The sequence below is a fragment of the Acanthopagrus latus genome, chromosome 8 (assembly GCF_904848185.1).
Source record: "Acanthopagrus latus isolate v.2019 chromosome 8, fAcaLat1.1, whole genome shotgun sequence".
Taxonomy (NCBI): domain Eukaryota; kingdom Metazoa; phylum Chordata; class Actinopteri; order Spariformes; family Sparidae; genus Acanthopagrus; species Acanthopagrus latus.
The window spans coordinates 20,381,918-20,409,522 of NC_051046.1; the positions used below are offsets into that span (position 1 = coordinate 20,381,918).

The following is a 27,605-nucleotide window of genomic DNA, read 5'->3' on the forward strand; positions in this document are numbered from 1 at the left end:
CTCCCTCCCTTTTTCTCACACACACTCTCCCTGCAGTGTCTCATCTTTCAGTTTCCCTTTCCCTGGTCATTGACCTGTGTTCGGGTCAGAGGCTGATGGCTCTCTGGGGAGCTCAGGCTTCGTTACACTCAAGCAGCATGGACAGACGCGGCTCGAGGGCGCTGAAATTAGGCTCGCCATCCAGAAATTGCTAGATCCAATCTCTGATTCACCTGATGAGAATCTGAACTTACATCCTCTGCGGTTTCTATCAAGGCACCTTTGAGCGCCTCACTTCCAACTGCTTCAGTGGAGGTGCTCTGAGGGTCAACACGGTAGATGATTGCTGCAGCACGTTAACGTTTGCAGGAGTGAATGTGTGCATCTGTATGAGGTGAACCAGGATGTTTGGTCGTCTCCCTCTAGATGAATAAAGGTTGAGAAAGAAAAAATGAAAAAAAAGCAGAAAAACTGGACACTTGTATATGTGTCAGCTTCATGTATACAGCTTCATGCCACAGAATCTACAAAGAATTTATTTTGAGCTTGTAAATGAATATGTAAGGTGAATTTAGACATTATTTAATCAATTTACATATTTCTTAAAACCACAACCAGCTGATAATGACACAACATTATGATGTGAGATGTTTGTCTGCTGTCAGTTTAACTGGTGATCAGGTCTTTTTCACCTGAAGTGCCATTGCAGTGGCCACCGGCAGTTTGATTAGCTTCGCTCACTGACTTAGAAAAACTAGCTAACAGACCGGAACTGTGTTTTCAGTTGACACCTGCCAGCCAGTCACAAACTGTGACAACTGTGGCCAAGGTATCGTCTTGTTTAACAGTTGGAATAGGATGTATAGCTCTGGCTATGAAGAAAATACAAGGATGAGAAATTCTACAGCCGAATAATAAACAACTAATGAGGTTAAAAGGTTTTAAATGTGCTAGAAAAGTTTTTAACTTGGTATGAAACAGTCTCAACTTAACACCTCAAAGTAAACCATCAGTGAGAAGACTGGCTGCTACAATATAGTGATTTTAGTTATTCTAAGTGCTTGTCACCAGGTCAGATGTTGTTGATCTCAGAGTTTCTCAACAACTTTACTCAGAACAAGCGACTGAATCTGTTGACTGTAGACTGAAACTGAAAGTTTGTTTTACCATCATCAAATTACACAGTATTGATCTAACACATCTAATTGCCACGCATCCTGTAAAGTGTTGTGCCAACTGCAATGCCTGTGCAACCAGATCAGGATATTACCAGATGTGGTACCGCACACCACTTTTGTCTACAGGGGCCTCCAGAGACAACACAAAATTGAAGCTCCTTGTAGCTGCTTTATATTTCGGTATGTTTATGTTTTCACCCATAGTTGGTTGGTTTTTTCAGCATGATTATACATAAACTACTGAACGGATTTCCACGAAACTGGGACGGAGGATGGGTGGAGGACATTTGCTGCGAATCCGCTATCGAGAAATACAGGCGTTTTACTCACTTTCTTGAACGTTACGACAACATGGCCTCAGAGTGCCATTCTGGTTCTGATTTGTGCTTTAAAGTTTCAGCCTAGTTGACCAGGTGGAATTTCACTGGTGATCTTGGATGCACAGAGTCACTGAGTGTGTTCAGGTGCTCTTTACGTCAACTGAATTCACTTTGCTTTCAAGTCTAAAACATATACGGTGACTGTCTTTTATTTTGAAAACCTTTAAAAGTCCTTTCTGTTTAGATTTGAAGATATGGGATGACTGAGAGACAGTGTGTTGTAGCAAATCCTTCGCCTGATGGTTTATTGTTCGTTTTAAACTGGAATAACAGACCGGAGAGGATTGATTAAAAACAAATTTCTAGCTTCCTAGAGAGAGAGAAAGCGAGCAGCCTGTATAAAATAAGGCTATCATTACTAATGATTTAGGATGGGATCATGCCCCGGTGGGCCCCAGCTGTCGCCTGTTAAATTCCTTCCAGTAAACGGGATGAGTTAAGGCTCAGCCTGGGAAGGGACAGTATAAGCGTCTTATTGTCTTAACCCCTCAAAATAAAGGCGAACGGACATCCCAGAGGTTTCCATCGCCAGTGGAACGGCACTGTGGGTAACGTGAGCCGGCCTGTCATGCCTCCAGAGCCGCGTCCATAAACTTAAACTGCGGCCATGTGATCAGTTCTGTCTCCAAAAAAGAGGCCGCGGCAGCCGAATGATGTTCACTGCAGTTGGGTGAAATCGGTTTCCCAGTCGAACAAGAATCTAAGAGATCTTCACACCAAAGCAGGGAGGGAGGAAGCAACCAAGACTTGCTAACAGGCGGCAGCAGAGGTTCAGGGCTCTCAGCTGGAGCCGGAGCATGAAAAAGGGGGGGAAAAAAAAAACAAAAAAAAACGTCCACTGTTGACTTGATATCTGTTTCTCAGATCTCCAGTAAAGCCTGGTCTCAGCCAACCTCAGCTTTCCCACAGCATGAAAGAGATTTTTTTTTAACGATCCGTCGTGAAAAGCTGGCATGGCCACAAAGCCAAAGGGGGCTGCATATACACAAAAAAAAACAGCAAAAAAAAAAAATGATCCGTGAACTTACACAGATCACTCACAGAGCTCAGGGAGTAAAGTTATTCATGCCAGCGTTGCTTTGCCAGGCTGCGCCATCTCAGATAGTCAGCGGTCTAAACAGGAGGCCTCACCGTGGCCAGACACCTGTCGCCTGCTCTCACAAACTGGCTTGTTTCGTGTCCGAATCCTCTTCCTATCTCGTCCCAGCGGAGCTAAATCCCTCCAGCTGACACCTGAATGCCTCATGGAGCCTCTTTCCTTTCCCATACCCCCCACAGCTGGAGGGTGTCGGAGAGACGGAAGTGAATGAAAGTGAATGAGTAGAGTTTTGCCCTCTGTCAGCAGTTAAAGGTGCTTCAAATCTCCAACTGCTTCCAGTAGAGCTGCTCGTTGGCAATCGAAAGACTAGGCTGTTGTGCAGTGCTGGTGTGAATGGGTGCCAGGTTATCCTTATCCTGCAGTCTAGTGTCCATTGTGTGTGTGTGTGTGCTGTTACCACCCAGGTGTCCATAATCGTTTAGTAAATGCAACCGAAATGCAACATAACACTGAAAAGAAAAAGCTAAGCATTGATTTTTGGTTTCAAACATGACTCAAACCACAGTCTCCTGGGTGAAAGACCCAGGTTTGGCACATTCAGCAACACAACCTCATCTCAGCATGGACTCCGGCGCTCTTCATATTTATCATAGTCTCATTTGGACATCATTCCAAAAAGTTGTGTTTTGGTTTGTGGTCACTCAAACTTAAATCCGGGAACACAGTCTAGGAGATTTTGCAGATTCTGGATTAACACCGGGCCAATCTGTGTCTCAGACAGTAATGATTAATGATTGTAGTTTAGTATTGGTCCTTTGCAGAATGGTTAAACACACCAGCAAAAAAAAAAAAAAGAAAAAAGAAACAAACAGATGAGGCATTCAGTTACGAAGAGGAGGAGGATGCAAAACACATTACGTCTAGTTACAAAAACATCTGATGCAGAAGAGGAGCGAATGAAATTTGCACCTTAAAAAAATCAACGTAACAAGCGACGACACATCTGAACCCGAGACCCTTAAATCCAAAGTATATGATAGCGCAGCGCAGCGTGGTAGGAAACGGCAGAAAACTCCACTGGCATAAATCACCCTAGATTTGACAAGCACTTCTGTACGTGGGAGCTCCGTTATGACTTGGCTTTTTCGCAGGCTGTTACACTAATGATCCTTCGGGGACGGCGGAGGTTTTCGGGATCGCTGGTTCTCTCATCACCCCACAGTAAACCTCTCGGCCCCGCTCGCTGCCCGGCTCTCTGACCGATTGTATTTACAGCTGCTCCCAACATACAGCCCTTCACCTCCTCTGCCTTAAATAAGAGGAGACAGCGCCTGAACAATGAAACTGACGGAGGTTTCCACTAATTCACAGGATATTTTTCCTTTCTACTGCCCCTGGGAGGCTGGTGGAGAGGGGGGGTTTACCCTACAGTCCCTTCGACTCGCTCCTCATTGGTGTGTAGGAGGAGGAAGGTTAATTGGATTGCTTTTGTTAGGCGACCCAGCGCTACCTTCACGCACATGCATTCTACATGCCTGCATGTGTGCATGTTTAAAATGTGGTCAAGCGCTTACCGATGCCTACAACTTTGCGTTTGTGTGTCCGTCTGGGCTTCTATCGCTCACCGGGGAGTCGGATCGGGAAGTGTATGAGGAAGTTTCAGCAGTACTTGGACAGGGCTGCTGCTACCGCGGTCAGAGCGGCTCTCCGGGGAGTCAGGCATCAGTCAGCGTTTTGGAAGTCGGATTTCAGCCAGTTCGTTGAGCTTTATTTGAAGCGTAGCAAACTTTACAGGCCGTGCTCCATAATGCAGGTGGTTCCCAACCAGTCAAGCCTCAGTTTCATCTTTTTCATCAAGTCATGATTCACAGCAGCGTTCCTGTCCCCCCTCATTTCACCGTGTCTTTTGCCCAGTTCCCTTCCATCTTCATTCCCAGTATTTTTCCCAGCCTATCAGCTCCTTCCCTGCTCTCTCATTTCTGCTGCTCATTCCCCTCACCTGTGTTTCTCCATCTTGCTCCACCTGCACTTCATTCCCTCATTAGTTTAGTTTGTATTTAAGTCCAGTTTTTTGTTAGGTCTTTGCCTTGTCGTCTGTTCTGTTTCCCTGATCCTGCTCTTCAGTTTTCATGTTCCCGTGGTTTATTTGGAATAAAAGCTCTGCAGCTGACCTGCCAGCCTGCCATCACTTGCACCTTCTTCTGCTCTCAGCTGCTTCATTTCAAATTAGAGAAACGTTATTCGAATGTTGTTGCTTGTGCATGCCTTTGTGTCGTTGGTTCATTTGCAAGAGTACCCATGGCTTAAAATTGGGTCATTAGGGGTCAAAAACTATGCACGCTACACAGAGGTTGTGTTTTCACCCATGCCCGTCCACTCGTTGGCAGATTTACACAAAAAACTACTGAACCGATTTCCACCAAACTTGGTGGAGGATGGGTCTCCACCCAGAGTTGACCCAATGAACCTTTGGTGCAGATCTGAATCACTTTAACATTGTGAGATTGCAGGCATTTGTCAACATTTTCAATAATTTCTTGATAATACATCGACATTGGCAGAGTTATTTGCTCCGCAAAATGACATTCTAGTTAATCTATACCATGGCCAGTGTGTTCTAAAGGACCTAAAACACCAAACCCCTCCCTCTCTGCTCTCTCAATGTAAGTGACTCTTTGTAAATGAGTCAATTGAACAACACCCACTCACTGGAGAGCGGTGTGAAGGTGGCATTTGTTGTTTTCAAAGGTCACGAAAGGGCACGCTGATCCGAGCAACTCCAGGACACGTGTACCTTTGCAGCCCAAAAGACAAACATGCGCTATCATGAGGCGACCACAGCGCAAATATCAACATCGATCTCTCAGCTTGCGGCCAAACGAGTCTGGTTTGTTCACCTGTGCGCATCTGTGAAGAGGAACATCGTGTCATCACACTTTATAACGGCTTTTGTAACACTTATGTCGCACTGATATTTGTTTTGCCTAATGAGCAAACCGCAGTTTCTTTGATGATCAAATATACCATCGTCTCAGCTTAACCACAGAAATATGGTTGCTAAATCCTGAAGTCTAGACATAAACTAAAAACAGGAGGTGTCTGCTGTGATCCAGGAACAAAAGGTCATTTTACCATCACTAATGGCCTCTTAAACTGCTCCTTTTATTGTTGCTTGTTGAAAGTCATATGAACAACAGCTCTCCGATTGGCGTACCCGTTTATTTTCCACTTCCCTGTTACTCTGTCCATTAATTTCTCCTTTCTGGGAACGTTGCCCCCAGATCTGGATCCCACTAACACCCTCCTGTGGACACTGTTTCCTTCCAAGACGCCTCCCTATGCAAATTTCTTCTCACTCTCTGTTTGGACGGTTCAGAAACTTCACTGTTTACTACGCTGTGTAGTAGTGTGAGTTTTACTACACTTGCTGTTGTTCCATTTCAAGCCTTCATCGATGCTGTACTTTGTACTTGCGTAGTCATGTGTATTTTTGACGCTGTGGCGGCGAACAGGGAAAGATGAGCCATATTCTCGAATCTCGATGAACAGCAAGTGTTTCTTACTGAATGTCCACATGCTCCACCTTCCAAGTGACACCGACTATTACAGTATACAGTGCTCATATAAATGCTGGCGTTTTCAAGGTTTAAAAGTTCTTGGATTGGCATTGAAATGCCAACATGAAACATTCGTCACTGTAACTTTTATATGTTGACGTTAAAAATGACCTCAGACTTAAGAAGTGAAGCAAGTAAATATTAGTTGTATGAGCTGGAGAGTTTTGATCAGTTTTGATCAGTCAGTTTTTTTTGAGCAAGATCACTTTGTCAGATTTTACAAGTTTGGTTGGATACAGCACAATATCACATGATGAATAAATACATATATATGTGTATGTATGCAAATATTTATTCTACCACAGTAGTTAGTTGCTGTTGAGCTTGAAAGTGACTTCATTTAGTAGAATTTTAAGCTGTTAAAATTAATTAGCTTGCAAGTTAAAATTAAATAGTCTAATTTACTTGTTAATTCTAAGGTAGTCGGTTTCTTGACTCTTTCAAACTAAAGTCCACTTTTTCTAAAACTTAGACCTACAGTGTGTATAGTGCATCAGGGGAAATACCTTAAAGGAACAACATGCAGATAAATTCAAAGATACTTGCAGATGAGCCCGCAGATGAAACTGCAGTTATATTCAGCCGTCATGATAAACTTCAAAGAGAACGTTTCTGTCGGAACATTTAAAAAGAATCAAGGAGCTATTTTGAGTAACAGTATACTGCACATCTGGTGTCTGAGTGCACACCAGCCTATATTTGGTTAGTGCTTATCTGACCTCTGACTGGCATAATTTCTTCTGCCCAAGCTGACTTTCCTAGTATGAGTCTGTGGCTCAGTGCCACCTGAACGATAAGTGCCGAATTTCCCCTCATAACTGTATAACTAGCAAACACCTTTACACTCAAACAAATGAGGAAACACAGAACTGAAGTCCACCTTTCGAGGAGGTGTTCCTCTCGATCAGCCGATTTTTGTCACTGATACTCTCTCCAGACAAGATGAAACTCTGCCACACCTCAATAAAAAAAGGGCTTAGGGTGTTTTCCACCTCTCTGTCTCTCACCGGGCGGTCTTAATGAGCACAAAAGCTGGGAGGCTCATGTGGGTTGACTCCAACATGGGATGAAACACTGTTGTGCCCCCAGGCCACTCGTGTAAACACAGCAGTGGGTAAGGACAGGCGGTTTCTCATACAGTGTGTTGAGTATAAAAGAAGCTGCCAAACTGAGGATTAGTACTCGGTTGTTCTAGATTGTGATGGAGATAAGACCTGGAGAGAACTGATTTTACTTTGAGTAGTAGGAAAGTTGAGAGGCTGAGTTATTTAATCTCTTTCTGCATGTCTATACAGAGACCGAGGGCAAGATTTTATAACCAGGAGATGCAGACATTTTCAGCAGCCGCTTTAAAACTGTTTTCATTGTCAACTTTACATTTCAGTGTCGACAAAAACACGTTTTCAGTGGAGGGACTTGCCATTGAATATGCCAGCTGTAAGATAGACTGTATGATTACACTTTAAAGGAGACATATAATGCTCATTTTCAGGTTGACTTGGACATGTCTGAGATAGTGATATAGTGTGAGGTCACAAAATCACAGAATTAAAGGCGGGGCTACTGATGAGTCGTTTTGGGAGCAGTGTTTTCTGTAGGAGGGAGGAGCTTCTGTTGGTGCAGACTTTTTTAACTTTCAAAATCTTTTTACATGCAGAAGAACCGATAAAACCCTCAGAAGGAAAGCAAAAAAAGAAAAAAAGCTTAATAGGTATCCTTTAAAGTACCAAATTGCAGGAAAGGAACAATTTTCATTCAAGTGACTAGTTTAGCTGTAAGACCAGGTTGATATAAGATATGAATCAGGATCACATGGATGATGGTTGAATTTGGGGGCTGAGTTCACTAGTTCAATAGTACAGCAATGAAAATGTTTGTCTTTGTGTCTTTTACAATGATTGTCTTGTCCCAAACTCAATAGAATCTAAATCGGGTATTATGAGAGCTTCTATGAAAGCCGACCCCGGACACACACCATTAAATTAAAACCCAAATCAGTCACGCATCATTTTACAGTACTCTAATGAGACGTAACAAGTCGTACTTTGTGTCATAAAACTTAAACTAGAATGAATATGTTCTTTATTAGAAGGTTAAACAGTTGCATCCTAATTAAACTCCATTGACATGAAATATGCTGTAACTAGAACCTGAATTATACATTAAATATACTAAACGTGATGCAATATTGTATTATTTCAAGGTTCTGTCCACTTTAACACAAAGCAAGGCATATTCCATCTCATGTTCCATAAAATAAGCTGGTCGGAAATCAGTTCCACTTGACTTGTGATGTTGTTTGTTCAGAGTCAAAATGCAGTACATACTCCCACAGGAAGAACTTTTGTGCGCACATACAGTACATGTCATTATTAGTGATACTTCTGTTTTGTTAGCAAGAAAACAGGACAGATACAATGTGTGCCAGTAGTATGAGCAAAAAAATAACATTCAGTAGTAGAAAATAGGAGCGCTCATGTGGCTGCGGCCCACCATACATTACTCCCCAACTTCCGCGAATACATCAAAACATGTGCCAACATCGTTTCCTAAAAATGGTGCAAACACCTGAGCTTTAATGAGGAAAGTGTTCCTGAACACGCCACAGACCTGAACAATAGTTAACAAGTGTGAAAGTACTCGAGCGGACAAACGGACAACAACGACTTGGACAGCGTTCAGTTTTTCTGACCTACAGCCAACATTTTGTCTCACTGTGTAGAGCTGCGTGTACGGAGAGAACCGGACCTCCATCCAGTGCACCACGCCCTCTCTGGCCAAACTGGGTCTGCAGCCTCCCGTCTTCACCAAGGTGGCGTTCGTCCTGGACGGCTTCTCCACGGATCAGTGGGACCTGATCTACGTGGAAGACCCCCTCTTCCAGGACCCCAAGCTCACTTCTAAGGACAACAAGAGCATCGTGGAGCTCAAGGTAAATGTGCCGAGACAGTTGGTTCACACCTGACAACACTCCTTATTTTCTCCCATATTCACAACCCTTGCTCCTGATGGGTCATTTCTAATGTTAATCTCCTGATTTTATGGTGATACAAATAAATTATGCTCGCTTAAAGGGATATTCTGGTGTAAATTTAATCCATGGTCTAACACAATGACACTGAGTAAGACCCCCCCGCAAGAGTTCAAGTTTGCAGACCACTAGCTTGCATAATTTTAGCAACTTGAGAAATGATCGCACGATAACAATACATTGAAGTGTATGCCTCCAACAAGAAACTGCCGTCAAAAAGCCACAAATAATGCTCAGAGCAGCCCCAAAGTCAAGCTTCGTTAGCTAAAACTACGCAAGCTAGCGGTCTACAAACTTGATCTCTCGGGGGGGGTAGAATACTGGAATATCTGAAAATACTGAAAATGGATGAAAAAGGTCTAAGAAGAAGATACAGGCTAACAAAGTTCACTCCACAACTTTTTATATTTATTTTCAATATTTATGTTTGGGTTTTTTTGCTGTAAGTTAAGAATTTAAGACTAATTGAAAGTCATTTTGCTATCACATTCTTGTATCTATTCTATTAATCTGTGGCGTTGAGGGCAGGTTGTTTTTATCAATATCCCAGAAAACCTCTTTTCACAGCCTGATGTTGTTTATAAAATAGAGGAGTGACTTGTTTGGTCCCATTGACTTTCATTTACTGTACTGAAGAAATATCACATAACAGCAAGAAGTTAGAGCTCAGAGGCATGAGCAAGCAAAAAAACAAAAAAACTGCACCGCTGGTAAAGATTTCTTGTTGAAGAGAACTCCAGCAGGGAAGGCACCTGCAGAAAAACAGGTGCAGAAACTCAAGACACCTGCAGAAACTCCAGCTGAGTTGAGTTCAGGGCTTTCTGTTTATGTGCTATGGCGAATTTCAAACGCTTAGAAGCAGAAACATATCAAAACTGGAACCGGAATACGAGAAATACTAACCCCTGCGCCAGTCTGCCAACTCACCAACACACTGGTACAGGTCTGCAAAGTTTGATATTTTCTGTTTGACCTCTTTATTCAGAGACATAGTTTCCAGGACTTTAATGAATGGGATGTGTTCACAATATGAACCCGGGCTGATGTTCATCCTGCTGTTCGCCGCACTTTGCCTCCCAATCGACACATTCACACGTACAACCCTCAATGGTCCGGGTCAAGTTGGGAAGGAAACAATACTGGAAGAAAAACAGGAAGTGGAGTCTGTTTCCTATCGTTTACACCCCCCACCCCGTCCTCCCCGTCCCTCCTCCGATGCTATACGTCTCTACGTATTCTCTCTGTCGACTTGCATTGTTCTGGCTGCCGAGGTCAAAGCTCTTGACATATTAATGCTGCTTTTTCAAACAAGCCACCACATTCCCCAGTGCCTGTTTTAGGAACACAATGAAATACATATTTCTCCTCTTTTCTTTCTTTCGTTTTTTTGTTGACTGCAGCTCGACGGCTTGTGGCAGCTGTGCTGAACCTCTCGCAGGGGATCCTGGCTGTTTTTTTTTTTTTCTTCCATCTCTCTTTTCCCAGACGTGACCTTGGCCCCGATGCTAAATCCACCACCGGCCCAACCTCTATCCCCCCTTCATCCCTCCATTCAGCCACAGACAAACCCCCTAGTTTTTACCCGGGGGGGGATGGTACCAGGCATTGCACCGAAACGGGCCACATTTAACGCCATCTGATAACCCTGCACTGCGGTGGCCTCCAGTAAAGGGGTGAATTCTGGGCTCATTTAGCACCATCTGATAACTCCAACTCCAAACTGGCAGCCAATAACAGACAAATAAAGGAATATTTAGCTCTGACTGACAGCTCCGCACCGGTACAACTGTACATGCAGGAACCAATTTGCTGACTTTGGCGCGGGGCCAGGCTCTTATCGCTGTCATGTCACGGGAGACTGGGAGGCATCTCACTTTTAATTATCATCGTAAGAGTTTATTTAGAGTGACTGGTATTACTGTGATGACTCTCTGATAACTTTAATAACTCGTCTCTGTTGTGTGCGCAGTATTGTGACGCCTACAGTCGGGAAACACACTGAATAGGAAGCGTATATTATTCTGTTACGAAAGGTTGCCTTTGTACGGAACCTAATTGCAAATTAGCGGTTCATGTCGCTTTGTAGACCAGGAACGTGTGTGTGTGTGTGTGTGTGTGTGTGTGTGTGTGTGTGTGTGTGTGTGTGTGTGGGGTGTGTGTGAGAGAGAGAGAGAGAGGGTACAGGAACAGGTGCGAGCCTCCACTCTGTGTCAAATTGGAAAATCCCGAGCTGTCACGCAAGGAATGTGATCATTCTCTTTATTGCCTTCTGCTGCACTCAAAACAAGTGTGTTTATGTGTGTGTGAGAGAGAGAGACGGAGGGAGGGAGCGAGAGAGTGAGGGATTGAGACGGAATCACAGAAACAAAAAGTGAACTTGAAGAGAAAGCAAGGGGAACAAGAGCAAGTCGGAGAACAAATTATGCCGCGTTGTTCTTTTTCGCAGCTTCCCGTCAAACAGCGCGCGCACACGCACACACACACACACACACACACACACACACACACACAGGCACGCACGTGCGCGCTCACTGACTCGGTTACACGCGCTCACATGGTTAATTGCTGTGTGTGCTTCCAGTCAGAACTCAGAGGGGGTGTTTGTTGTCATCCCGCTAGAGGTCACGCGATCAGAATAAGTGGCTCTGTCTCCCTCATTTCTGCAGCGGCAGGCCCGGGTTCATGCTTTCGATCACTGTGAATCATGACGAGCTCTGCCAAGAAGACAGACCTGATCCTCATTTATCGCAGCGAGGACCATCTTTTCTCTTACAATTGAAGCCTTCTGTTTCCAAATGCCAGTATTTCCTAAACAAGCCACGGCTTCAGACTTTTTCAAGATGTTTATCGTCAATTGTATTATCAATAAAGTATGCAGAATAAAAATATAGGGATAAGGTGCATGTGTATATACCATCTATACATGTATGTACATGGGACACTAACATGGTTACAGAATGTACAGGCAACATAGACAGTGTATATCAGTTTGACCCGCACACTCATGTCACATATTCATACTCTTCTGTGTACACTTTTAAACTGTTTATTGGACTTTTAAAAGGTAAATGTTTACACCCAGTATTGAGGTTGGTAAATTGATTAATAAATTGATTTATAAACAAAGCAGAAAGCCAAATCCCAGGACAACCTTGGGAAAACAAATCCTTACCTCCCCCTCAACCATCCCAGCAGGAGAGCCCTCATTATGCCGACATAATGACGCCCCACTGTGTCACTCTGGATAGCATGCCAGCTTTCTGGAAGCAAATACAAAGTGGGTGGGGGGGCGAAATGGGGTTGGCATCTAGTATGATGAGTAACATACATATCGAACAGCAACATTGCTTTCTGAACAATAACACTGGCAAGAAGTTGCTGTGCAAAGGAAACAACAAGACAACGTGTTTATGCAGAAATGGAATAAGTGAAGTAAATTGGCTGCTGATCGTCTTCTTTGAGTTAGCCGCCAACTGCTGCTAGCTGCCTCTTTAAATCTCCCAGTGCCGGGCTGCGCTCATAACGCGTCCCCATAATATCACACTCCACTCCCGCCCTCCCCACGGGGGGTTCTGAACTCTGAAGGGCCCAAAAATGAATAAATTACCCTGGGATGGAACTGGGCTCAGTTTTATCTTGCGCCAATCAGTTTGTGTTAATTTGATTAAATGCAAATCTTTTTAGGAATGTGCTCCGTACAGGCAGACATAACAGCTATATCATGTATAAGGACCTTGCCACTCCATCTTTAAATAGATTTGCTTTACATAGAAAGGCTGGCCAGTAATACTTCTCAGGCTGTTCTCATTGTGTTTTAATTGTTTCTACTCCCCAACTGTATATATATATATATATATATATATATATATATATATACACACACACATATATATTTCTGTCCACTAATTTATGTTGGTTGAGCTTGTTCTCTGATTTGATTTCATCCTTCCTGTAGGCGATGAACACACCTGATCTGAGAGTAAAGCGGTTTAATGTGAAATATCTGACATATATCATTTCATCTGAGAGTCATAAACAAGCTTTTTGGCATCTTAGTTTGCATTTTTGTGTCTTTCCAGTTTTATTTCAACACAAACATTTGTTAAACTGTCTGGCCTCACTGACCTTTGACCTCAGCGATAGTCCCTTGTCATGTTGCTGAACTGAAAGCGTTGACCTTCACCCTTTTTGCAGACTGTTGACCTCTCATGTCTCTTCCCTCGTTCCCTCCTCCCCCTTTGCTGTCTTTCCTCTCCATCTCCCTCTCTGCTTCCTCCAGGGTGACCGGATGGACAGGGAGGCGATGAAGTGCCAGGTCCTGACCGTTTCCAACCACAGCTGTGAGAGTCTGACTCTGGTTGGAAACACTCTGGAGTGCACCGTTCCCACCGAGCTGCAGGCCGTCCCCCCCAGGGAGCTGCAGGTGGAGGTGAGACACGCCTGAAGTCTACGCTCACACATATCCACCTCAACCTTCCAAACATGTCGTTTTGGCTTTTAGTCCCTTTATCGGCATTATTATTTTCTCATCTGGTTAAACTTTGTTTAACAGCTCACTGACAGAAACACACAAATTATTGCTGTGTGGAGATACACAGGTGCTCACACCTCAAGTCGGTCAACAACAATTAAATTAAAACAGCCTTTAGTTTATACAACCACCCAGCCCACCACAAATAAACATCCACACCCAACACTCACACATAGATAAACACACATATTGCCTGAATAGACTTCTTGTTCCACTTTTCCTGCATGGGGAAAGCTTCAGTGCGTGTTTGAAGACAGTGCAGAGTGTGTGTGTGTGTGTGTGTGTGTGTGTGTGTGTGTGTGTGTGTGTGTGTGTGTGTGTGTGTGTGTGTGTGTGTGTCAGGGTGTGTTCAACAGTTTGTTGATGATCAGGTTTATTCACTTTGCATGTCACTGAATTAGCTCATTGTCCTTTTGAAGTTTAGACCACAGGAAGATGCTATCAGGTCTATTTCTCAGTCATAAGTGGTGACAACAGTCAATCACATAATAATGATAATTATATAATGATGATAATAGAAGAAGAAAACAAATAACAATTTCCAAGTGTGGAAACAAAATATGGCTCATAAAATGACATGAAATTTTAACGCATGAAAACAGAAAATGGCATTTTCACAAGTGACTGGCTTTTTTCACATGTGGATTAGAATTTCCGCATGTGGAAACAGCTTCTGCGTCGCGTAGCATAAATACAATTCAACTGTCCTCTTTTTGAGGATGTTATTTCAAAGTGTAGTCATTTCAAAATCCTTTGAAATGCACTGATGCCTTGCCTGATGCTTTCATATGATAACAACACTTTCACCAACGTTAGGTATAAGATGTAATTTACCTGTTAGATGACAGACTAAAAGAAAATTCACCCAAAACTACAAGTTGGTCCAACTGGCTGTGAGATCACAGACCAATGTGTTTTAATCTACAAATGTTTAAATGTTCCAGTAAAGGATGAAAATGACGGCAGAAACGTTGGTTAGCTGATCTCATATAGTATCTTCACAATGCAGATCATCCACCAAGTGTCCACCTGGAAGTGACCTGGAAAAAAAAAATCTTAAAGGCATAAAAAAAAATCTTAAAGGCACACAACATGAGATCACATGACTCCTTTTCAACATAAAAGCCTACTACGAGCACAAACACTTGTGAAACCAAGACTAGTCGTGTCTTGAAGAGGTTGTTGACGTTCAATCAGATATTGTGTATCAGACGTTTGCTCTGAGACACAATATCTGATTGAACGTCAACAACCTCTATCAATCAGATATTGTGTATCAGACGTTTGCTCTGAGACAAGTGGATCCAATACAGCAGAGATCCACAAAGCCTCTTATCATGCATTTATATGAGAACTCCCCTCTGTTTGTGTTACGGGGCCTACAAGAGGAATTTTAGCAATAAAAGGTATCATATAGTATCCCAGCACCTGCTTCTGAGGAGGAGGAGGCTGACTCACCACAGAGTGACATCATAACACACAGTGAGGACAGACGGACAGAGTCTGTGCTGAGTTACTTGTTTAATAGTCAGGATTATTTTCATTTCATTTAGTGTGTTTGATTAAATTCAACATAGTACACATTAGTCATCTTTTTTATTGAGACTTAATTCAAAATGTCGCCTGTCTTTATTCATTTGATTCCAGGTTTGACAGTAATAAAACACAAAGTGAAGACCGACTTCACTGCGTGAGCTCTCTTGAGGCAGAAACAGGATCGTTCTGCCATCGGCCACTCTGAGCTCTTCATTCCGCGCCGTGGGAGATTCACGGAAAACACCACATTCCTTTGGCGTTCCAGATCGTTTACTGGAGACTTCAATAACTCTCCTGTCCTAATGCACTCTCCTTATAAAAAACAGCTCGGGGAGAATTTATTACACGGCGCGTTGAGTGAGAGGGCTCAGCATCCAGCTGTCTTGTCACTTGAATATAAGTCAAGCGTCCTCTGAGTCGTGAGAAGAGGACGTACGCTGTAGAACTGTCAGAGGAAACTAACACACACACACAGTCTTTAATTAATGATGAGGCAGTTTAGACAGGATATCATTTTTAGGTTTAACTGCTGTGACTTAACTAGTTGAAAAAATATGTCAGTGATTATAAAACATTAACAGTGTTTATTAACTTAACACCTCCTGAAAATCTTGTTTTACCGACCTCCACTGGTTTACTTGCTCTCCTTGCTGCAGTCATGTTGCATCCAGTCGCAGGAGCTTTTGATGGAGCCATCCAACTTACTATGACCTTTATATTAATCAGTAAATACATATAAACTCACTGAAGTTTGTCATAACTTGTGCTCCATACTAAAAAATCCATTTGGAATGAAAAAAAAGGAACAAAAAACTGCTATCTTTTGTGTCTTTTAATTCCAGTCTCTTTGCACGCAGTATTTCAATTCTTTCTGTGGATATCTGGCCAAAACGTACATACCGCAGCCCCATGTCAACGCGTTTCCAGCAGCTAAATTGGAGTCTGACAGCAGGAAACGTTTCAGTGAATATCAGGTTTTGGTGTCAGAAAAAATAGAGAGCTTCAAGGACAACATGTTGGACCAATATTTAGCAAGAATACAGAGAGAAAGAGGTGGAAAGGCCAAGTTCTGTACCCAAAATAGACCGGGATACTATGCAGGAACAAGAGGAGTTATGATTTGAGTGGGAGGTTGAGGGTCATTTTACACTGAATGGCTAAATCCTTCACTTTCCCTTCTTTTAGTTTGATTAATCCTATTTTCCTCTAATATCCAATCGGAAAGATAGTGACACTGACGCTTTGGGATTCCCAACTCATCAGATGCTGATGCTGTGGATAGGTCGTCCGCCATCCAAAAGTGCCAGTATTTAACTAGTGGGGGACACAAAGCTTCAGTTTGAAGAGTTGGGAGTGAGCCTCAAACGTCAACCATCTCACCAACAGGCGCTCTAAGTTCTTGAGCAATTGTGTGAAGTTGAAAGGGCATTCATGGAAACAAAGGAAACTTACCTACTGTAAATTTCTCGTATTTGTGAACATTTTCTGGAAGCTTACGTATGCGGACGAACAGAGCAGTGCTACCACGAATCATGGGGGGCCAAGAGGCATCAGAAAGTGTGCTGGAGTGCGTAACAGAGGCATAAATGAGCCTTAGGGGAAAAAGAAGTGCGTTGAACATCCCGAATCATAATGAAACTTTTGTGTTCTGGGAGGTGCTCAAGACTTGTCGCATCATTTTTGCAGCAAACAGCCACCAAGCTAGTCAAATGAGTTTCGATAAGACCTTTATGACACAGACTAATATGACATGCCGAGCCTCAGACGTCCTCGTGTGGTCCTTAAAGATAACACCGCCCGCCTTCTGGTGAGGCAGCGTCGCACTTCCAACCCGACGTTATCAGCCCCATCGCTGTTGACTTGTGAACTGGCCTTCAGAGGAGAGCCTCTATCTCAGGGGATGGTCAGCCAATATCCCTCACGCACACACTCACGTATCCCCTATCTCTAGACATGCCAGCATACACACTCATACACACACAAGCACCATCCCATCTGCAGGAGAAACCTCATTTCCACTAAACCTAATAATGGCAAAAGCAATGTCACTGATGTAATCTGCCTCCAGACCGAGGCAACAGTCCGTGTGTGTGTGTGTGTGTGTGTGTGTGTGTGTGTGTGTGTGTGCGTGTGTGCGTGTATGTCTGTGGCTGTGTGTGCATGCGTGTGTTATTGCATACCATATGTCTGAATGCCAGTTGGATGCCTTTTAAATGCTTGTATGTGCACCACCATGTATGCCATGCATGACATACTCTGAGTGTCATGTGTACAGTGGTAGCCTCTGTTTATCCAGCAGATGCCTTCATGCTGCCCGTCAGAGTTCAGACAGAGACACACTTTCTTTAAATGATGCAATTAGGGGAAAACAAGGCAGCGTGTAGGTGAACACGTCCACATGAACTTCAATTAAGTCTCTAACATTAAGCGTCAGGTCCTTCACAGTCAGTGACCTCCTGAAGTCTGTGACCGGAGACATCCACAGACACTTGCTTTGTCAGGCCTGTGCTGCTGCAATCACTGCTTCATGCTCGTCTCAGGCTCGATTTCACTTCGTGCCTCCAGTCGACTCTTCAGAGACGCTCAGTAAGAAGCTAGAATGGAAGTCAGTAGAGCGCATACCTCCGCCAAGGCCAAACATTTCCCCTTTGATGCTCACTCATTATCAAAATTCTTGTATTTTTATCCGATTACAAATTTAAAAAATGATTTAAAAATGTGGCACTCTGATGCAGCATGCAATCTGCAAAGTAGCTAGTCACTAAAGTTATCAGAAAGAAAGAGGTGCAGCAAAAAATTACAGTCATTTCCTTCCAAGCTGTAGCGGAGTGGAAGACAATGGAGATGCTGAAATACCTCATACCTACCTTTAGTAAGTAATATTCAAGAGTAGGATTGAGAATATACTGTATAATAAATCCTAAAAGTTAAATGAAATCTACACTATGGACACAAAAATGAGCCTAAACCACCCAGACGATTCAATGACGTCAGGTCTGTTGAGCTGAGATTCAGACCCCGACACTAAATCTTTACCAGCGCTTAAGTAACTGAATCTGACCTCTGACCTCAGTATGGATGGAGGGCAGTTCAATAGTAATTACTGGTGTTATTAAGATTCACGTCCTTAAACTCCATCACATCCCTTCACTTCTTTCAGTGGCGCCAGGCGGACTCCATCAGGCACCTGGGCAAGGTGACGCTGGCTCAGGAGCCGGACTACACCGGCCTCATCGTGGGCTGCGTGTGCGTCAGCCTGCTGCTGCTCGGGCTGGGAACTCTGCTCATGTGGAGGAGGAACAAACACATCGATGGTAAGTGCAGAGATGTCGGGTTGTGGCGCGGGTCACAGGGTCAAAGGTCAGTTTGATCCTGCAGTCTACACAGTTGTGACATCCTCAACTCAGACAGTGACCGACTGGCATTGATTTCACAAGACTTTGTAATGTTATCTGCTCTGATATGTTATCTGATATGTGTTCATCAGATGCTACAGTCAGGTCAAGTATGATAAGTTTTATGAAATATCTGGCAGGATGTTTGCAAATTGATTACAGTTTAAATGCAAAAAAGAGAAAAAATGTGTAGATTTTAAAAATCTGCCAACAAGAATGAAATATGTGAGTGAATCAAGATGAAAGTGATTTACAAACATCAGAGTATGATATATGTGCTTGGTTGACCTGTACCACAAATAACAGGAATGTAAAGATATGAGGCATTAAAACAGAATACATTATGCATGTGTACAGTATGTAGTATCAGTCATAGTTTCAAGAAGTTTTTTTACAATTTGAAGATGTAGAACCAAACATTGAATTGACCCTGGTGTGTTAGCCATTTGTGTGTGTGTGTGGGTTTGTGTGTGTGCGTGTGTGTGTGTGTGTGCTCGTCCATTTGCATACCCACAAAAGGAGTCGAGTGTGTCTTTTGTGACCTGTGCGCATGTGTGTCTGCTGGGGTTTTGTTTTTGCCTGGTGGGTTTACAGGACGTTCGTGCGTGGGGCACACTGGTGAACTGCTTCGCCTTTCTTAGTAACGCTCTTATCTCTCCCCCTCTCCTCCTCTGTCTCATTCCTCCTCCTTCCCTTTCTCTCTATCTCATCATCCCGCCCCTCCCTCTCACCTTTCCCTCTATGCACTCCTCCTTCACCCCTTCCCTCTGTCTTCCACTCTAGATCTGTCTGAGGTGTGGTATGATGGCCGGGGTCACATCCAGCATCTGGACAGGCTGGCTAACGCGAGGAGCGTCAGCCCCACTAACGAAATGGTCTCCCACGAGTCAGTCGACTATAGAACAACCCTGCTGGAGGGTACGTCAACCAGATAAGCCCCTCCCCTTCCCCACACCCCTCCTCCCTCCCTCCCATCTACCTGCTTCCCTCCCTCCCATCTACCTGCTTCCCTCCCTGTGGGGCTGAACACTGTGCTAGTGGTGCATGCCTAAGACAATATGAACTAACACCTGTAGCCTTCAGGACACATGTTTTTGATATATTTCAAATCATTTTGGTGTTTTGTTTTTTTTGTTTGTTTTTTTTTTATCAGAAGCTGATCAGAATCTTCCATGTGGCCAGTGTAGATCATCATAACTCCCGTGCCAACTCACGACTTCTATTCATGTCAAAACTCACGTTCCCCCTCATCAGTTATATGTCAGGCACATTTAAAAACACAGCCACAATATACACACTGTTGGAATCACTGGAAATTTATCTTTCTTTTGCAGTCGTGTCGTGATCTTCAGAGCAAATAGACAAACATAAATTTGCTCAAAATTCAAGTTAGGAACAACTTTCCCAAGATCTTTCCCACTAATCATCATTATGAGACTGAGCTGAAAAAAGGAGGCACTGCTTCAGCAATTCTTAGCGGAGATCTGGACCGAAAATATCCAGTGAGCCAATTCCCAAAGAAACGTGAAAGGGCAGCACATCTCAAATGTCTTCTTTAGATGTTATCAAAGAGCAGAATTAATGAGCATTAGATCAAGAATATGCTATAAAAAGGCTTTTAACAAACACCACAGAGCTGCAGAATAAATGATAATCTCTGTGGAGTAGGTTACACATCGTGATCAGAATAATACACCCGTGATTCCTAGAAAAAGTTGCAGTGTAAAGCACAAATAAGACAAAATTTGATGATTTGATAACCCTTGGTGCCACGTACTCAATTGAAAACAGCACAAAGACAATGTATCTAATGTTTTACTTCATCAGTGTTATTGATTCTTGTAAATACAGGCTGATTCATCCAAACTTTTTTATAAACAGTGTTGTGCTTACTAGTGGGACTTTGCAGAACATAAATGTTGAAAGTCAGTTTGTATGACCCAAAGTAACCTTTTGGTGCTATTGCCTGTTGCTTCAAACATGCTGATATTGAACATCATGCCCTCCCTTCTCTCCAGACAATGATCTGTCATTTTACCTCCAGTGGAAAGGAAATAAGGAAAAGCACTTCTGCTTGTTCACCTGTCATATCTAAGAAATTTTGACCAGTTCTTAGTATCAGCACAGTAGAAAATCTGCCAGTGAGACATGGATTTCAGAGCCTGTGTTCAGAGTCGCCTGTGGTTTTGGTTTTCTAAGCTTGAATCCTGGGGGCGATAAAGGGGCTCCATGTATTCTGATCCTGAGTGTGATGGGCAAAGTAATTCTCCTGCTGCTAAAAAGTGACTTGGAGGCTTCAAATCTGAGATGGTAGACTTACTAATGAACGAATGCTTGTCCTCAGGGAGAGCTGCGGTGTAGATCGGTGGCTGTAAATGTATTATAGTCCTCCTGTGTGTCTGTATGTAAGATTTGCCTGCATTTATTTTCACATCAGCGGAGAAATCAGAAACTTTGCTTTTCCAGCTCAGCTCCCCTCCACCGCAGTGTCAAGTTGCTCTCTGCCTTTGTAGCTGCCCCTTTCTGATCATGTAACACACCTTGACTTCTGGAGGCCCTGCTGATACAGTCGCTGATCTTTGACCCCCTCCATCTCCTTTGCTACTCCAGATCAGGGCAACGACAGGCCCGAGACATGCAGGGGGGCTCCTCCAATCTACGGCGGCAATGGGGAGCTGCTATCTCCCAGACTGGGGGCGCTGGGTGGTGGGATCAGTTTGGGGATGGATGGCGAGTTGGTGTCACCCCTACTGATGGCCCCGGTCCACATCGACCCATCCTGCCTCCACCCAGACCTGCTGACTGAGGTGCAACATGTGGTGATCGCCAGGGAGCAGCTGCTGCTCCACCTCAACCAGGTCATCGGCAGAGGTCAGTCCAAAAAATACTACATTTACTGTTAAAACACTATTTTTGAAAATGAAACAACACAGGGTCTCTCCATTTTGAGATAGATTCTTGGTAGGACCTTACTGTAGTGTTTCCGCTTTCACCATATTTTCTGTTGATGAAGTAATTTATTTTGTTATAGAGGTATTTTTTGTCTATTCATCAATACTACTTCCCCTATTAGCTACCCAGTTCATCCACTATGAACTCTAAACATGGCAGATGCAAAAAGATAATCATCATTCCCTGTGCATTTCCAGGCAAAAAAGCTTTTTTCTTTTCCCCAAGAAGTAGCTAATGGCTGGTCAATGTGCAAAATAAAGCAGCAAAGCAGACATTTATGTATTTGAAAACGTTATATATGAAGATCCAGTCAATACAAACTGCTGTAACCAAGCCTTTAGAGCATTTATGCAGAGCTGTTCGATCATTAGTCCAAGTGCCAGCGTAGCCAAAAATGCCAGAGCCTATTGAGGGCATGCAGCGCTTTTGATGCTCTGTTATCATCGAAGAATGCATTAAAGAGCCTCAAGAGGCGGATTAAATCTTTTTTATAGCAGCTACAAATGGATGAGCACGATCATAAATGAGGAGGAAATAAACTACAAGAGATAAATAATTCAGTAAAGCATTAAATATTGTCTGACAAATCACTGTTGGGATTGAAATCACTATTCTATGAACCCTGATGTACTGTAGACCATCAGTGTGTTCATGCACATGTGCAGCTATAGTTAACCTACTGAAACACTCCACAGACTCACTCAGGATAGTAGCTGCCACTGTTGTCCAGCTTCAGGTGTGTTCCTGCATCGTGTAGGACGAGCTGTACATTGTGGAAATATATTTATTCCCAATCGTCTAGTTGTCATCGCGTATTTGTAACCGTTTCATGATAATATTCATCTAACTGATTCATCTTTCCTACATTGTTTTAATCCTGCAAATACCACATATGTTTTTGCATTAAGAAAAATGCAAAAAGTACAAAAAAAAGAAAAGACCATATGCTTGAGTGTGCGATGGCAATTAGCCGTTGGGTGCTGGTGGGTACAAACACCAAGGGAAGGGTTGATCCTGGAAGCCTTGAAGGTAAAGGGGAAAAAAAATGTTACGATTGGTAGCAGCATGATCGAGTCCTCCAGACAACTGCAGACACATTTAGCATCACAAAAAAAAAAAATCACATTTGTTACTTCTGACTTTAGGTGCTAAATACATTTGTTACAGTACAATTCATGATGGGATTGCAGCTGATGTGGAATGATACTATCATCTCAGATTAAATTTGGGATTTATGTAAAGCTACACAAAAGCTTGAGTCAACCTCAAAGAGCTTAATTGCCCGCTTTATCAAACCGCAAGCTTGACACGCAGACAGAAAATCACCTCATATAGTGGTGCTTAAGTAGGCGGGTCAGACCCATGGATCAAATTTAACGTCAAGAGGAGAAAGACCCCCAAAACCCCTTCATGTCACAGAGAACAGCCCTCTGCCCCCTCAGCTGAATTATCCCCTGAAGAAAAGAGCCTGGATTTCGAGGCAGGATTTTTTTTCTTAAGTGGCGTAGGATGATTTGTTCACAGCTAGTATTCCCAGGGTCCATTGTTGGGAGTCGTAATCCAACACCGTCAGCCATCTGCGGGGACGTGATAGGAGAACGCCGCGCTCATTTTATTCCTGCACCCCTTCCAGACTTGGGCAGGCCCTCGTGTCTTAAGAGATATAATTCAATAAAATGCACAATAACTCAAGGGGGTTTGGCATAGCCTATTAGCTTGTGGGGGTATTAATGAATAAAGCTCCATACTGGGTTTCTCTAGGGGGCAGATTAAGTGCAAGGGTGATGGCAATTTGAGATAATCAGAATTGGCTGTTAAAGGTGTGAAAACAGGCAACACACACGCAAGAGTCAGATATACTTGTTTTAAAACCCAGAATGTGCATGAAATGATGCGTGCACTAAATGCATGAATTCACCTTGATCCCTCTGTGCCAAACTTTAATTTGTATGCATCAGCAGTGGATAGGAACATTTTTTATTTGATCGGGAACTGATGTGATCATGGAGCCAACTGGCTGAACGCATGATCTTAATCATAACAGCGTTGTCGAGAAGACGGCTGCAACAAGCCAAGATGTAAAATCAACATCGCCATGAGCACAAAATCCCTGAACGGCGTGCAGTGTCTCGCAAGTGTAGTTAGTTTGATGGTGTCATTTACGGGCAAGATGTAGAAACTGTTTACTTTCTCATCGGAAAGTACGTTAAACAACAAGTCACGGTAGATCTGATCAGTATCAGGTGACAAGTTGATTGGCCAAGTATGTGCGCGCAAAAAGGAATGTGGTTGTCAGTCGCTCTCAGTCTGCGTCTATGCCGTGCCAAAATAAAAGCACACACTCTGGCGCTCATTACTGTCTAACAAACATGTCCACAAGACCTAAAAAAGCTCAAAAACAATCAAGTCCCAACAAAACAAGAAATCATTGATTCAACCCTTCTGAACAGGTTTGAACGTGAGGTTCTGAAGTCACTGATTCTGACTTATTGTGACTAACACGCCGCGCTGTAACCTGCAGGTCACTTCGGTTGCGTTTTCCACGGAACTCTGCTGGAGCCAGACGGGCAGAAGCAGCACTGTGCCGTCAAGTCCCTGAACCGTGAGTACAAACTCCCTTCACATGTTTAACAAATTCATTGATTGTCACGGCTTTCATTTGTGTTTTACAGTTGATAATTGGAAGCAGATTTTTTTCTGATGAGTGGATGCCTGCAGTTAAGAGACAGAAACATTTGCTTGCACACTTTTGGTGTAAATGTTGCTGTTTGGATTTTAAATAATGCCGTGCTAAACTAGAAGGGTTTTCAAAAGCTTAACAAAAATGCTGCAGATGACCAATTAAAGGAGACATTTCAGGTTTTATATTGTTTCTTATCAGGACTTCCTGAGTCATGACTTCAAATGCAGTTCTTGCTTTTCCCTCAAAACACACACACGCGCACACACACACACACACACACGCCACACACACTCAGCACTCTCAGCACACTCTCCCCTTGTCCAAACGTATTCACATCCAGTCACAGTTATTCCCTCCTCTGTCTGCTTATATTGCATACTTATTGTATGATATCATGAGGCTCCAATAGCATTAAGGATCTCATCTCATCAGAGCCCTGATTTCTTTTCGGCGGAGCTGATGGTGATGAATGAGCGTCCGATGGTGAGGACGGCATTAGGGTCCCCCCTAATTGTGTAACCTGTCAGTTGGAGGAGGGAGATTGATGCTGGAGTAATGTGGAGGAAAGCTCAGTGCAGAACCTACAGCAGGGCTGGGATGAACTCGACCTGCCGGGGTTTTGTCCTCTGGGATTTGGACCTTTTATTAATGTAATGGAGTTTAGTGATTTCTCTGGACGCCATGTCATTGTCTTTTTGCCTTCTTTTGTTATGTTTGGGATGACTGTTTAAGACGAGGAGCTGAAAGTAGAAGAGCCAAAGACACATACTGTATTTCTAGAATGATGAGGGTATGACCCTCCACACGACGATAATGTAATTTTCCTCCTTAATTTTCACATTGAGGCTCTGAAATCAAATGTCAGCTCTTTCTATCTTTGGGGGGTCTAACCTCAGCTGAAGGGCCAATCAGCTGCTTTACTCAAGACATGAAGAGCTTCCATCTCTAACCAGATTACAGCTGAGTCAGTGCGGCCAAAGTGCGGGACATCAGAGGCAGGGATGCAATTGGCAAATGGGAGTTCGGCGTGGGTCAGGTCTGGGTGAGGACATTCAGGGAGTTTCATCATCATCCTTTTTCCCTGAAGATACATAAGGAATTACCTCCAGGATGATGTCAATTCTCCAGAGTCTCTGCTTGTCTCCCTGTGGAATGAATCTTTCTTCATCTCCAAAATGTTCATGTCTTTCTGTTTTCTTCTTTTTTTTTTTCTTTAAAGGCATCACAGATCTGGAGGAGGTGTCCCAGTTCCTGAAGGAGGGGATCATCATGAAGGACTTCAGCCACCCCAACGTTCTCTCTCTGCTGGGAATCTGCCTGCCGCCGGAGGGTTCCCCACTGGTGGTCCTGCCCTACATGAAGCACGGCGACCTGCGCAACTTCATCCGCGATGAGGGACACGTATGTACACTAACATACATACATGTATTTTGTGATTTATTCACTGGCTTTTACAATACATATTGATACAGTTCATGGCCCCTTGTTCAAATTGTATTAAGATCATGTGCAAAACAGTGATTGCAGCAGAGAGTCCAGTCATTGCATCACACGTTTAAACAAAAATGATTTCAGACCAAGTCAGCGGTTTGGTCTCACAGTCCTCTGATGGTTCTGTCTCCTACAGAACCCGACAGTAAAGGACCTGATGGGCTTCGGACTGCAGGTTGCCAGAGGGATGGAGTACCTGGCCAGCAAGAAGTTTGTCCACAGAGACCTAGCTGCCAGGAACTGCATGTGAGTTCACATTCATTCAGGCAATATCTCGTGAGCATGTACAGCAAGGTCCAATAGATGAGACCAAAATAGAATGAAATACAGGAAGGAAAGAAAGGGGAACAAAGGAGAACAAGAAAAGAATATACAACAGATCAAGGTAAAACTGAAGGGCGGGACCAAAGTGAGAAAAAGAGATTGTGGTTCAAATGAATAGAAGAGAGCGTAATTTCTTGTTTGTCCTGACAGGCTGGATGAGAGCTACACGGTGAAGGTGGCGGACTTCGGCCTTGCCAGAGACGTTTATGATAAAGAGTACTACAGCGTCCACAACAAGAGTGGAGTCAAGCTGCCCGTTAAATGGATGGCCCTGGAGAGCCTGCAGACACACAAGTTCACCACCAAGTCAGACGTGGTGAGGACCGTAATGGAAAATTGTGATTTTGGACCACTTTTTTCATTTCACGCTCTCTTCACTCAAATCATTTCTTGTTTTTTTTTTTTTTCCCACAGTGGTCATTTGGAGTGTTGCTATGGGAACTGATGACCCGTGGAGCCCCACCCTATTCTGATGTGAACTCCTTCGACATCACCGTGTTCCTGCTGCAGGGGAGGAGGCTGCTGCAGCCCGAGTTCTGCCCCGACGCCCTGTACGCACACACACACACACACACACACACATACACTCATACTCACATCTATTAAAATATACATACTTTACACCTGTCATTCATGTCCTCTAGCAAAGTGCCACGGCTCAGTTAGTGTGAGCGAGGAGAGCTGCACTTAAATACAACATGAAGAAAGAGCTAGAGTCTGAAATCAGGGAAAGAGCAGCAGGGGGGGAAAGACTGGAGGAGGTGAAAGAGGTGCACGAGCATTCAAAGGCATAAATAAGAGCCACTCAAGTTTAGGCCATCCATCATCCACCTCAGCGAGAGTCTGAAACACACTCACAGCTCTTCAGTCTCCTCAGTCGAGCGTTACATCTCGTCACAGCCGCGGGTCAAATAAAAGTCACTTTTCTCGCTTCACCACGAAACACAAAGCAAGTTTTGAAATGGAAATCAATGCCAATGCCAGCGTAGTATTTCTTTTTTTTATTTGTCTCCTTTTTGTCGCTAAGCACTTGTTGCCAGCGCTCCAATAAAGCAGCCATCACACAGAACAGAGCCGTGTTGGCAGGGCTGAGCTTTTCTTTATTCGCCTGATTTTTCTGTCAACAAGAGTTGGACTTTTTCAGTTTTCTTTGGAACTGCTTAAAGGCAAGTTTGCCAGGCAAAATCTAGTGATGTGCCGTGTTGAAACCAGGCCGCTTGACTGTTGAAACTTAGTCGATCTTTACGGAACTTCAGTCAGTTAGAAAAAAACGATCTTTCCTGCTGATAAACAAACCGCAGCCACCTGACGCAGCTCAAACATGAGCAGTCTCGGTTTTGTGAGTAATGAGTGATAGACAAAAGCAAAACATGAAGTTATTTATATAAAAATGTCGAATCAAAACACAGGAAAGCGTTGTCGAAACAGCGCATACGGCAAATTCACTCAGCACCACAGTATCTGAGTTG

The 27,605-nt window shown here is 43.5% G+C and overlaps 1 protein-coding gene across 1 annotated transcript in view; it reads left to right on the forward strand.

Moving 5' to 3' along the window:
- met (MET proto-oncogene, receptor tyrosine kinase) overlaps nt 1-27,605 on the forward strand; it is a 72,374-nt gene that overhangs the window by 39,632 nt on the left and 5,137 nt on the right. Inside the window, exons 11-20 of the mRNA XM_037107940.1 lie at nt 8,916-9,125; nt 13,504-13,653; nt 18,452-18,605; nt 19,470-19,604; nt 21,297-21,557; nt 24,160-24,240; nt 25,541-25,722; nt 25,949-26,058; nt 26,287-26,452; nt 26,551-26,687. Of these exons, the coding sequence (XP_036963835.1) occupies nt 8,916-9,125; nt 13,504-13,653; nt 18,452-18,605; nt 19,470-19,604; nt 21,297-21,557; nt 24,160-24,240; nt 25,541-25,722; nt 25,949-26,058; nt 26,287-26,452; nt 26,551-26,687 (1,586 nt within the window). The remainder of the gene's footprint in view (nt 1-8,915; nt 9,126-13,503; nt 13,654-18,451; nt 18,606-19,469; nt 19,605-21,296; nt 21,558-24,159; nt 24,241-25,540; nt 25,723-25,948; nt 26,059-26,286; nt 26,453-26,550; nt 26,688-27,605) is intronic.